Raw genomic sequence first — 13,055 nt, 5'->3', positions numbered from 1 at the left:
AGCCTCTCCATTTTGTCCTCATCAGCTACGTTTTGGGGAATGCTGAGAATGGTCCTCAGAAACCAATCAATGACCTTAAGCAGAAACATGGGAATATCAGCAGTAGATGGCATGAAAAACTGCTAGTGTGGATAATCCTTTATCGACTGTCGAGTTGTATTGCTTTTGATTTAACTGACTAGACACCTTCTCCGATATCAGATGCAGGTAGGATCCCACAGGTTATCTTAACGTCTCTGTTAGCATCTGGAATGGAAGCATTCAGCATGTTGCCTATTTTACATACCTCCGTTGGATGAAAAGTAATAGAGTGAGACAATAACAGAACGCTGCTCAACCCCGCCTCTCGCGATTACATCTGTAAATGTTTGTTGTCAATTGAGCAAGACAAGAAATGGCAGTTATAGCTGGAGCCAGGCTAGGGTTGCTGTCAGATTTGATTTATTGTTGTTCTGCTCTAGTGTGGACAAGTATCCTAGCTCCTCCTCATGTCAATTTATATTCCATTTAATTTCTGTCTGGCAAAGAATTAAATATGGTTGGATGTACAGAGGAAGCTTAACTCTGAGTACTACATGCAAAAGGTGCAACAAACAACCCCTCATCAGCTTCACTTCTACAGTGAAATAACTTCTCTAGATTTGCTGCAGTTGGCAAGAGGTGAGTCACCTTGTCTATATCACTACTCTTTTTTACAGTCTTGGTAGAGGGGCAAGATTATGTGTAATTAGCAGCCAAAATGTATAGACTGAATAGAACTGAACTTCTTTATAAATTATAACCCCCACTTTTACATTCGCTACCTTATGCCTGTGTGTTCGTGTGCTAATTTAGGATTATACATCATACAGATGAAGTGGGCTTTATGCCATAATACTTCGCTAAAATGAAATCCAACATAGCACAAACAGGCACCTGCTCATGCAATTGGTTTTCTCCTTTCTCGCCTCCCCTCTGCAGCCCAAAGATATTAACCAAAATATTATTTTAACTACTGCAAGATCATTTTCCAAATGATTCACACCTTTTGCAGGATTTTGCTCTTAGTCACAGAAGCAGCTTGCCAGGTGGGGAAGAGCTGGCACCTCGGTGGTTGGATTGCTATCGATTTCCAGGAAGGAGAGTGGAAGAGTTGAGGTGCAAAGGCACCAGCAGAACTAATCCAGCACTCCTGCCACTGTGTTTGCACTGGGCTAACCTCTCCACTTCCTCACCCACTCCTTCCTAGTAAGCAACAGCAATCTACTTGATGGTAAGCTACCACAGTGGCTCCAGGCCAACTGGTCAGCTGCTTCTGTGTCTGTGGAAGTTGTAGACATGGAGGATTGCCATCCCTGGCCCAATAAGTCATGTGAAATGGCATTGTGGTGTGATTTTTCTGGAATATAGCCATAAGGGAGGCAGTAAAAAATGCTCTCCAATAATGTGAACAAAAATTACTCAGAGTTGCACATTATTTCCCACATGGAATCCGTGTCTACTAGAGTTATGGAAGAAGTTGCATCTGCTTCTATTGAACACTAAGGACTGCTGTTCAGTCCTGCCAGCAGATTATTAAGAGTTTGCACTGAAACCAGAAATCTTGGCTAACACACAGTCAACAAATTCACTCCTCCAAAGTTACATCACTTTGCTTGAGCTAAATACAATCAAGTGCTGGGAACCTAACCTATGAATTTGCATCAGATCACCTGCATAAGCTGAACACACTCAAGAGCTGGGAACCTAACCTACAAACTAGGCTCAACGTTCTGACACCACCATTTTTTTCTTTGCTGGCTATGATCTTTGTCAAAATGCTTCTCATTTCCTTCCCAGTATTTTCATTCCTTTTTGTGAATGGAAATTGTTTGAAACCTTTAAAGAACCACCATGAAACATTGATTCATTGTTATGATATCACACTCTTCCTGTCTCCCCCTTTCCGAGTTTGAAACACACCATTTGAGAAACAAATTTCTCACCATTTGAGAAACAACCAACAGTGCCGAGAATACATTTTCAAAAGTGAAGTTTCTGTCAAGATCAACCTAAGCTGTACTATGAGACAACATTGTTGATTGCTCACTGCTAAAACTGAAAGAATCAGGAAAAGCCTAGAGCATGCTCTTGATAAACTTGCTGAACAAAAGACATGCCAATCTGAGTCAAACAGTTACAAAGAGAAATTATTCTCTCACGCACAAACTGTAGGGACTTGGGGTCATCCAGTGAAGCGGAGTGGATTTAGGTTCAGACCAAGCAAGAATAAAATATCTTCACACAATGCATAATTGAATTCATTACCATAAGAAGTAGAGGTGTCACTGATTTAGAGCTGTGGTTTTTTTTTAAGGACTTGGTAATTTCATGCAGAATAGACCTATTAGTGGATTTCAGCCATCATCGCTAAATTGAGACTTCATGTTTAAAGAAGCTATGCCTCTGAGTACCATATGCTGGGAGAAACATAGATGGTTGTAATTCTGATGATTCCATTTTTAAGAAATCTGCATAAGCCAAATTTAAGTGGGTCAACATAATACACACATACACACACTATATTTTTTAGACAGTATATTTTATGCAATATACATGAAAGTGGTTTTTTTAGGGTATCTGCATCGGGGAGAAAATTCTATTTCTACTATTGCAAGAAAGGACCAGGTTCTGAACATGCTGCCCCAAGCTCTCTTATTTCAACAACTTCATATAAATATTCAGAATGTGGATAATTTCCAGTCTTTTTAAAACCACCTTTTAATCATCCATTTTTAAAAGTAGATTATTTAATTCTAATGAATTATTTCCCCAAACTTAGAAATACCTAGGTGCTCCATTCAACAAAGTGCTGCAAAGAAGAAAGATGATAATTTGGTGATATTAACAACAACAACACCTTTTTAATGATCAAATTACACAAAGTTGCTCTTAAAGCATTTTCCTTCTCTAAAAATATACCAGTCAGAGTTTACTCTGCTGAAGTAGCTTCAATTGTCAGCACACGACATCTATGAGTTGACATAAACATGCAACTGAACAACAAGAAGATGAATAAAGACAGGTCACTGCCACTCACCTTTTCTGCTGACTGTGCAGTTCCAAAAAAGATTGGAATAAAAGCTAACCAAATGATACAGGTGGTGTACATAGTAAATCCAATTGGTTTCGCTTCATTGAAAGTCTCTGGAACGCCTCTTGTTTTGATGGCATAAACAGTGCATGTTACCATTAACAGAATACTGTATCCAAGGGAACAAATGAGAGATAGATCAGAGATGTCACATTTGAGAACCCCACGAGCATTTTCAGGATCCAGAGTCCTCTGCTCTCCATAGTCCACGATGATATGTGGAGGATCGACACCAAACCAGATGAAGACTCCAAGAAGTTGCATGGAGATGAGGCTGAAGGTGATCACCAGCTGGGAAGCTGGGCTGATGAACTTTGGAGCGGTGACCGATTTTTTCCCTTGCTCAAATATTCGGTGGATTCGGTTTGTTTTGGTGAGCAAAGCTGCGTAACTGAAGCACATGCCCAGCCCGAGGAAGATCCGCCGCAAAGAGCAGATGGCAGTGTCTGGACTCGCAATCATTAAAAAAGTGATGGAGTAACAGAGGAAAATCCCAGTCAAGAGAACATAGCTGAGTTCGCGACCCGAGGCCCGGACGATTGGCGTATCGTTGTGGCGAACAAACGTCACGATGACAAAGGTGGTTGCGATGATCCCGAAGATTGCTATGAAGACGGGCACAATAGCCCATGGGGAATGCCATTCCAGTTTGATGATGGGGATCGGCTGGCAGTCGGTGCGGTTCGCATTTGGCCTCTTATCGAATGCACACATTTCGCAGGTGACCTCGTCCACTTGGTAATGGTAACCTTCGCATCGTTCACAATGCCAACAGCAAGGCACTCCCTTGACCATTTTCTTCCTTTCTCCCGGCTTGCAGGGCAAACTACAGACCGATGTGGGATGAGTTCTCTCTCTGTTATCCCACTGCATGTCTTCTACCTGTGGTTATATATATTAAAGGGGGGAAATTAATGAGCCTTTCATTTTCTCCCATTCATAATATCCTAATCCTGGTCACAGGTTTGTCATAAATCACCTTTGTGCTGGCAGTACAAATGCAGTTTACCTTGATAAGAAACCCGTTTTTCTCTCATATTGACTTTATGAAACTGCTAAATGATTGTGCCCAATAAATCATTTGTGCCACGGGCTTGATGAGTGCCATTAGTTTCTATTTACCTCTTTACTGCTGACCAAATTGACATTTGTAGAACGATTTATCGACTCCAGGCTAGTTTTGAAGCAAGACACCCTATAAAAAGGAATTTATGAGCCAATCACGTGCAAATAGAGTTCTCAAACATTTAATTAGGAAATAATGGCAGGTGGGTATGGAACTAATTTTTGCATTAAACTAATTTTTGCATTACAGTATAAGGAGAGAATAAAAATCTTGGTGCATTGACCTGCAAAGAGCAAAAACTATTATGGAATTAATGGGCCTATCTTGATTTTAGAAGTAAAACCATGAAGCAAGAGAGCTTTTTTAAAAAAGAGAGAAGTAGCAGCGCTTTTCAACTTTGTATCAGGCTCTGTCCATCCCAGTACTGCAACCCCTGTTGCAGTCCTTCCTGTTTCACTACCTATAGCATTATCCCTTGCTATCCAGTGTATCAGCCTTTTTAGGCTTGTAAAGAGTTCATCTGTTCATTTAAAAGTACCTTTATGCTGCCCTTTCAAGGAAAATCCTTCCCATGCCAGCTTAACAATAACATTTAGAATATATACAATATAAGTGCACATCTGCTGCAAGGGTAGGATAAAACGTGTTCTAGTTTTCATCAGCCCTAGCCAGAATGGCCAATGATAAGGGATGATGGCTGCTGGTGTCCATATTGGGCCCTATGACTGGAGGGGAGGTTCAATTGATGGTTCTGCTTCTTAGAATTCCTGCTCCATGATTACAGTCATGGGATTGTTGTCTATCACATGACGGCATATGTTTTGACTCCACAGAGTGGGAAGTGATGGAGACAGGATGTTTTGTGTTACTGTGCTCGGTGAAGTGGGACTATTGTCCTTTGTTCTTTTTCTCTTTGCTGCCTGATGCAAGAGAGAGAGGGAGCCATGTTGCAGTGCTCCATGTGTTTTTATATGTAAATAAAGTAGATTAGCCAAAATTGCTGAGTTGCTGAGGTCTGTTATGCATGATGCGCAAACTCTGCAGATCCCTAAGTGTGCCGGTGTCGGTTGGCATCGGTCGCTGTGATGTTTGGGCTGAAGAAAGCTTTTGAAGCTCCCGAACGATTGACCAGGAGGGAGAGAACATGCCAGTCGGGCATGTGTCTCTGCCAGGGTCCTACTCAAATGTAGGGCCGAGCTCCTGACACTGCTGCTGGTGCTAACCTGAGACAGGGCCATTGTAGTGACAGATCCCCATTTGTGGAATGTCCTCCTTTGACTCTTTCTCTCATTCTTACCTTTCTGGACAAATTATTTTTTAAAAAATCCTGCCTGAAAGATACAGTCTCTGGGAGCCTTGAGATGGTTAGCTGTGAGAGTATGTGATAGTTTTACATGGGGATGTGAGTTGGGTTAGATTTGTTTAAAAATGTTTAGAAATGTCTTTATTTTATTTTTGTTGTTGTTTTACACCTGTTTTCCACCTGGGCTCTTTTGGGAGGAAGGGAAGCTTATAAATTTAAGACATTATAAATAAAACAAAACATCTGGAGGGTTGCAAGTTCCCCATCCCTGCCCTATAACCTATTCCAGAATCCTTTGTAATGTGCCCTAGTACCATCTCAGACAGCTAATTGCGAACAAATCGTAGACCATTTGAAAATGGTTATTCTAAAGGGAAGTAAGAAACACTGGATCCTGGGCAATTCTATTGTTGGGTTGAATGAGAGGGCTGTGGTATTCCTTTAATCTTCTACTAGGCAGTATTTCACAGAATTTCATCCAACTATTGTCATTGCACTTAAAGTAAAGGATGCCTCTCAGAATGTTTGCAGTTGTTAAATACACTTTGAAATGTCCCACAGGTTACAGATTCCGGGGGCAGCAGAGGCAATAAATCCCCATCTCGAGAAGGTCAGTAGTAATGATTCATATAATAGTTTTCATTCCAGTGCCTCTGACAAATAAACTATGTAACGCATAATTCATATTATGACACCCTACTGGTACAAGCGCTGGGAAACATTCTGGGTGAACAAGATTGCTTCTAATTTCTGGAAATAAAGGGTTTCAACAGCCTTAGGCTGTTATGTCACAGAAAGATTAAAGACTAAAATGTGGTGTTTGGAACATCAAAAATGCGTGAATAAAAATAGGAGATATTTAATACCAATGACTGTATTTGGTAAAGGCTGTGTGAACAGTAATTTTTCATGCTCACATTCAATTTGTGTGACTTTATGAAGTCAGAGGCTCATAGGACTTGCATGCTTTCTTTTGCCAACTTTCAACCAAAGCATAAAAGGATTTTACCATTTTTTATGTAATGGGTTTGTTGAAAAGGCTGGCTCGGGGTTTCTTTTTTACATTTGAGAACTGAGCAGATAAGGTTGAACAGTTTTTGTACACAAGTGAGAAGGAGAGGAGATAGAGGGATGCAAGGACTTGTGGGTTTTTTTCTTCCTTGTTTTTGCATTGTCCAGTGGTGTACTGGTAAATTTTGAAGTGCAGGAGGTCCTACACACATACCACGGAGAAACAATTCATAACCTGAGGCCGAATTTATCAGCTGGCAGTCACAGAATAGTGAGCTGACAAAAGGATGCTGTAGTGGTTTGGCGTGTTGCAATTCAACCTTTTGCAACTGCAATCCTATGAACAGTTACCTGGAAGTTAGCGCCATTGAACTTAATGGTGCTTCCTTTCAACTGCACACAAGATGCTATAAGACGAAATGATCATCAGGCAATTGAAATGTAACCCTTAAATTAGAAAAGCAAAGAACCTTGAAAAGAAGAGCTACCATTTAAGCTAGAAGCATTTCCTCCTTCTCGGACTTCCTCTATACTAAACCCTCATGAATAACTGCAAAACTTGGAAGCATCAATTTACAGATTTGTTCATAGGAAAAAAACTACAGGTAGAAGAAGTGCCAATGAATGAAACTGCCATTGACTACGGTTGATGATGGTGAGGGGGTTCCATTTTTAGCTCCAGCAAACATGGGGAGTCTCCCACTGTGTAGAAGGGCATTCCCATCCATCTTGAAGTCACGTTGGCAGAAACGCCAGCTTTCTTCCGAGAGCAAAAAGAAGTGTGCAGCTCCTAGATGGAAATGAGAACTAACCTGGGTCCCACTGAATAAGTATTTGAGTGTAAATAACTTTGGCTGGATTGTGCCGAACCCTGCAATTTAATTTATTTCAGGAGTTTATTTGGATAATCCAAGGTTTTGCACAGGCTTGCATGCAAACAAGCTCCACACTTTTCCCTCTAAATGATACCTTTCTCCCTTTTTTTGTTATCTTTAATTATGATCGCTTCGGTGACCAAAACTGAACGATAAAGGAACACCTCTATATTTCTTTGTTTTTAGAAGTGAAATGAGGGCAAGTTTGCTGGCATGTGGTTTTCTCGCAGTTTGAAAAGGCATAATCACCACCTAAGTATTAGCTATGATTCATAATTTGCTCTAATTCATATCCCTGACATGTCATAAGCTAAACATTAAAAACATAGGCACCCATGCCACTTAATGAGAAGAATGAGTGGACCAGGACAGGCCTTCTGAACTGAGTGTACCATTTGATCTTTAATGACAACACTAATCATTCATGTTGCGAAAGCTGAATTAAGATGAGGGGCATGGGCTCAGCATGTTGTGCATAGAGGTTAATAAGCACATTCACCTTCCGGGCTCTTGTACAACCATTAAATTGATTAGCAGCGTGGTTGACAGCATCCAGTGCGCAAACAATAACCCTACATATAAGCTAGCCAGTTAGTTGTAAATAATAATAATAATGGGGACGCGGGTGGCGCTGTGGGTAAAACCTCAGCGCCTAGGACTTGCTGATCGCAAGGTTGGCGGTTCGAATCCCCGCGGTGGGGTGCGCTCCCGTCGTTCGGTCCCAGCGCCTGCCAACCTAGCAGTTCGAAAGCACCCCCGGGTGCAAGTAGATAAATAGGGACCGCTTACCAGCGGGAAGGTAAACAGCGTTCCGTGTGCTGCGCTGGCTCGCCAGATGCAGCTTGTTACGCTAAGTGTCTGCGGACAGCGCTGGCTCCCGGCCTATAGAGTGAGATGAGCGCACAACCCTAGAGTCTGGCAAGACTGGCCCGAAACGTGAATAACAATGAATTCAGAATTCAGAATCAATTTAGGGGGGAAATCCATCCAATAAACATTAGATGCATTCGCATTAAAAAATCTTTTTGGGTAAGATTCTGCTATGATGAACATCTGAAGTACCAAGACTGTTTTCACTTCCTTTGGGTGGTTGATGAAATGGGCTACATATGTGGAAGCACCTATTTACTACATCTGTATCCTGTCATTCCTTCCACAGAATTCATGCAGGCAACACAGGGTTCCAGGCAGGGAATACTGGCCCAAGACAACTTGCTACCAAAGACAAAGTGCCAGATAGCAGCATTGCTCACGTTTCACATGCAGAAGCTGACCGGACTGGAATCTGGATCTTACTCTGGCACTGATAACAGGCCAGCATCCTCCACTACATAATTTGCTAGTTTGGTGGGCACACAACCCTCTGGACTCCTGGTTTACTAGGCAGTCTGTCATTCAGACACAGATAACATGCCCTCCAACATTCCTCCAAAGAAAATAAGGATGTCCTATTCCATCATCATCATAATCACCATCATCATATTTATACCCTGCCCATTCACTCTGGGAGGCTTCCAACGTATAAAAAATAATAATAAAATATTTAAAAACTTCCTTATACAGGGCTGCCTTCAGATGTCTTCTACAGGTTGTATTGTTATGTATCTCCTTGGCTCAGGGGTCACATAACTCCATACCCTCCAACATGTCTCCAATGAAAACAGGGACATCCTAAGGAAAAGCGGGACATTCTGGGATCAAGTCAGAAAGCAGGGCTTCTGTAAATTTGGGACTGTCACTGGAAAATAAGGACATTTGGATGGTCTGCAGATAATAGCTGAACTTGCTTAACTCCAGAAGTCCTGGCCTCTAGACCATGCTGCAGGTTCTGACCAAGAGGTACATGTCTGGTGTTATTATTGCTGCTATTAGCCAAAAGTTTTATATGGCCTGCTTCAAGATCTCTTCAGCAGAGAATGTGTCTGCTCTATTCTGGAATAAGGTCCATTCCCAAAATAAGGCAATCATGGACTGCATGCATCTGAAGTAAATATTTATTGTGAGGTTTGATGTGCATTGCACCCTGCCCAAGCACACAGATGATTTCAGAAATTAGGTGTGAATCGCCTATGCTAAAGCAAATGTAACCCATTATGAATCTTTTTTTAAAAAAGAAAAAGATAATTGGTTTCAGCTTTAACATCTCAGGCAGCCTGTAGGTGCATGCTAAAATTACAAATATTTAAAACTGTAGATAGGAAACAAGTCAAGGAAACAAGTCAAGGGCAACCAATCTATCAGAATGCAAACAGACCCAGAAATAAAAGCTGTCAAAAACCTGGATTGACAGTCAGTTTCATTACTGCATTTGCCAAGGTTCCTAAGAATGGCCTCAGTCCCTCCACCTAATGTATGCCTGCTGGCTGAAAAATGGTTGTGATGTGCTGGAATTTCCAATAGTTCATCTGTCTGAATATAACACCCCATGGTATTATTTTTGGATCTACACGTGGACTAAATAACGCTCCATTGGTAAATCAAATATAAATGTAAATGATGCTGTTATGCAGAGCCTTCCCACAAAAACCAACAATATAGAAAATGTCTATATTTGGAATTTGGGAAAAAGATGCTCAAGGAGTGTTCTAATATCTCCTGGATGAGCAAAAGATGAGGTCATGTCGTAGATGATTACCAAGCTGGAGACCAAAAGTATATATCAAACTGGGAGTCAATTATTACTACAAAAAGCTTTGATCAAGATTTCACATGAAATTGTTGTAAATAATCATGACTAATAATTGTTCTACAATTCTCCAGTCCACTAGAAAAACATAATAAACATCTGAAAAAAATGTGTTCTTTATTTTTTACTTTCTTCTTCTAATCTTATGTTTTGAACTTTTTTTTAAAAAAAATGACAGTGCAGTTTCTTCATATTCCAAGTTGCCATTGCTAAACTCTTGGAGCATAATCCATAATCTTCCATGGTTATTTTTTCACCTGTTTTCCCTCATTACTTCTATTTGGGATGTAACTTTACTTGAGACTTAATATTAGGTAATATATCATCTTAAAGTATAATTAAATAAGAAATGGAAGTAGCTTTTTCCCCCTCTGGAGGAAATTATATATCTGTTTCTATCTATAAATAAACTGGACATCATCATTACCTATGTATATGAAGCAAAACTGACATAGTACCAATGATTTGCATCTAAAACAATTAAGATAAAGAACTTTGTTGTAACCTTAAACAAAAAGAAGACATTCAAAAGCCAAACTTTGCAGGGGAAAAACTTCTCAGTTATGTTTTTGTTTGTTTGTTTTTTAAGAAAAAGCAATACAGTTTGGCAATGACACTGCCGAGATTTCAGTGCAGAATGAAAATTATGTGTGGATTCACTTAGCATATCCATTCATCACCTATGCTACATGTTACCAGAGGGAATGCATAACAGAGTGTTTTGTTTTAGTTAGGTGTCTCTTGGTGAATTCATCTATTTTTCAACAGATCCATCAAGCGGAAGAGAAATATGCTCCATTGATGCCCATGTAGAATATACTTCACCACACTAATCTGTAGCCTCTCAATTGGTTTGACATTGGGGTTGCTTGTTGGTTGTGTGTTTTGTTTTGTTTTGAGTAGAGGCAAAGAGACAATACTTCAAGTGTTCTGCTTCCTGTATGGCCTTTTGATATGAGCAAAAGAAAAATTCATCATCATCATCGTCACTTATTTGTATGCTACCTTTCCATAATTAAACCAGGCTCAAGGCAGCATGCAAAATGAAAATGTTTACTTAATTACAAAAATATTACATGAGGAATCACAGCTGTTGGCATGTATCTGTCTTGAGATGTGCCTCTGCGGTGAAGGCAAGCTACTGTCTTAGCAGCACCAGAATGCAAACTGAGGTAGTGTGTGTGTAGATCCTGGGCTGCTCAGACAACAAGACCCCCCTCTCAGACTCACTGATGTGGTCCAAAGGAAAGCAGAGCAATATTTTTTGCACAAGCTTGGCTGCAGGAATTGTGTGCCAAGGCCCCATGACCTGCAGTTCCCTAGTGGATAAATAAAACACATGAACAAGTAGATTTTGGTTTATGGGTTCAAATAGGCCACAACTTTATTGGTTACAAATGTGAGTGGTTTGGCTTAGGTGATGGGTGAAGCCAGACTATATCTCAACTCCTGCCTGTCTGCTGGGAGTCCAGCTAAGGGTAAACCACCAATAGGGGGCCCCTAAGACTTGCATCGGGATGTGGGTGGAGCTGTGGGTTAAACAACTGAGCCTAGGGCTTGCAGATCAAAAGGTCGGTGGTTTGACTCCCCATAATGGGGTGAGCTCCCATTGCTTGATCCCAGCTCCTGCCAACCTAGCAGTTCGAAAGCACGAAGTGCAAGTAGATAAATAGGTACCCCTCCGGCGGGAAGGTAAACAGCGTTTCTGTGTGCTGCTCTGGTTTGCCAGAAGCAGCTTAGTCATGCTGGTCACATGACCCAGAAGCTGTACGCCGGCTCCCTCAGCCAATAAAGCGAGATGAGCACCACAACCCCAGAGTCGTCCGCGACTGGACCTAATGGTCAGGGGTCCCTTTACCTTTACCTTTAAGACTTACATCAAATAGGGGCACCCCGAGCGGTTCCCATTGGGGTCGTTACATGGCCCTAGACCATGTCTGGGCATTAGACCAAATCCACACCCCCGGATCCTTTCAACAGGATACCCTTAATGGTGGAGGGGCAGGAGGTGGCTACAATTCCCTACCATCCAAACAAAGGCTTAAAGTAAAGGCACTCCTGAATATTAGATCCAGTCGCGGACGACTCTGGGGTTACGGCACTCATCTCGCTTTATTGGCCGAGGGAGCCGGCCTACAGCCTCCGGGTCATGTGGCCAGCATGACTAAGCCGCTTCTGGAATACCAGAGCAGCGCACAGAAACACCGTTTTCCTTCCCACCAGAGTGGTACCTATTTATCTACTTGCACTTTGATGTGCTTTCCAACTGCTAGGTTGGCAGGGGCAGGGACTGAGCAACGGGAGCTCACCCCGTCGCGGGGATTCGAACCGCTGACCTTCTGATCGGCAAGCCCTAGGCTCTGTGGTTTAGACCACAGTGCCACCTGCGTCCATTAAACAAAGGCTTACCCAATGCCTAACCTCACAAAGTTGTGATGCTTGCTACGAGGTAGGTGAAAACCAAATGGCATAGCTAATTTGCCGAGTGGGAAAGATTCCAGTCCGGTCCCAACAATATGGCTTCCTACTATTAGTCCATAGCAAGGTCATAATGCATCAAAACAGAAAAAGAGGGTGAGATGAGTGGGAAATCCGGTGAAGGGTGCAAGAGGATGGTCTCCCTGCCATGCTGGAGTTTAAATTCCCTGTGGACATGTCCTTGCTGGCACTGGTTGGCTGGCGAGGCCCGCCCCTTAAGCAAGGGCCCGCCCAGCACCAATGATGCGGGGAGCCAATGGCAGGGAGCGCGCCAGTCTCACACCCTCGGTTCGGTAGCCTGGGGCCTGGCTGCAATGTTGCCCACCAAACAAGGCAAGCGGACTTGCCAGAAAGAGGTGTACAAGGCACCATCCAATCATCTTATGGTGGTATATAAATTGAACAAATAATATTAACATTAATAATATATCCAGTGTTAGTCATACTCAAGGCAGACCTGTTGACATTAATGGACATGACTACTTACTAGTTAGTTACATAAATTTAGTGGGGTCTACTGAGCA

General features: G+C 41.9%; 1 protein-coding gene across 5 annotated transcripts in view; it reads right to left on the bottom strand.

The window, feature by feature from the left end:
• The window catches only part of GRM8 (glutamate metabotropic receptor 8), a 556,355-nt gene that overhangs the window by 54,778 nt on the left and 488,522 nt on the right, over positions 1–13,055 (bottom strand). For 4 of the 5 annotated variants that reach the window (XM_083574456.1, XM_083574454.1, XM_083574455.1 and 1 more), the window contains exon 9: positions 3,059–3,994. The exons of the other annotated variant lie outside the window; for it this stretch is intronic. In XM_083574456.1, the coding sequence (XP_083430582.1) occupies positions 3,059–3,994 (936 nt within the window). The remainder of the gene's footprint in view (positions 1–3,058; positions 3,995–13,055) is intronic. 5 annotated transcript variants of the gene reach the window in all.

Source organism: Podarcis filfolensis (genome assembly GCF_964270895.1).
Source record: "Podarcis filfolensis genome assembly, chromosome: 10".
NCBI classification, from domain to species: Eukaryota; Metazoa; Chordata; class Lepidosauria; order Squamata; family Lacertidae; genus Podarcis; species Podarcis filfolensis.
The sequence above is the reverse complement of the archived record's forward strand: the minus strand, read 5'-3'. Positions and strand labels throughout refer to the sequence as shown.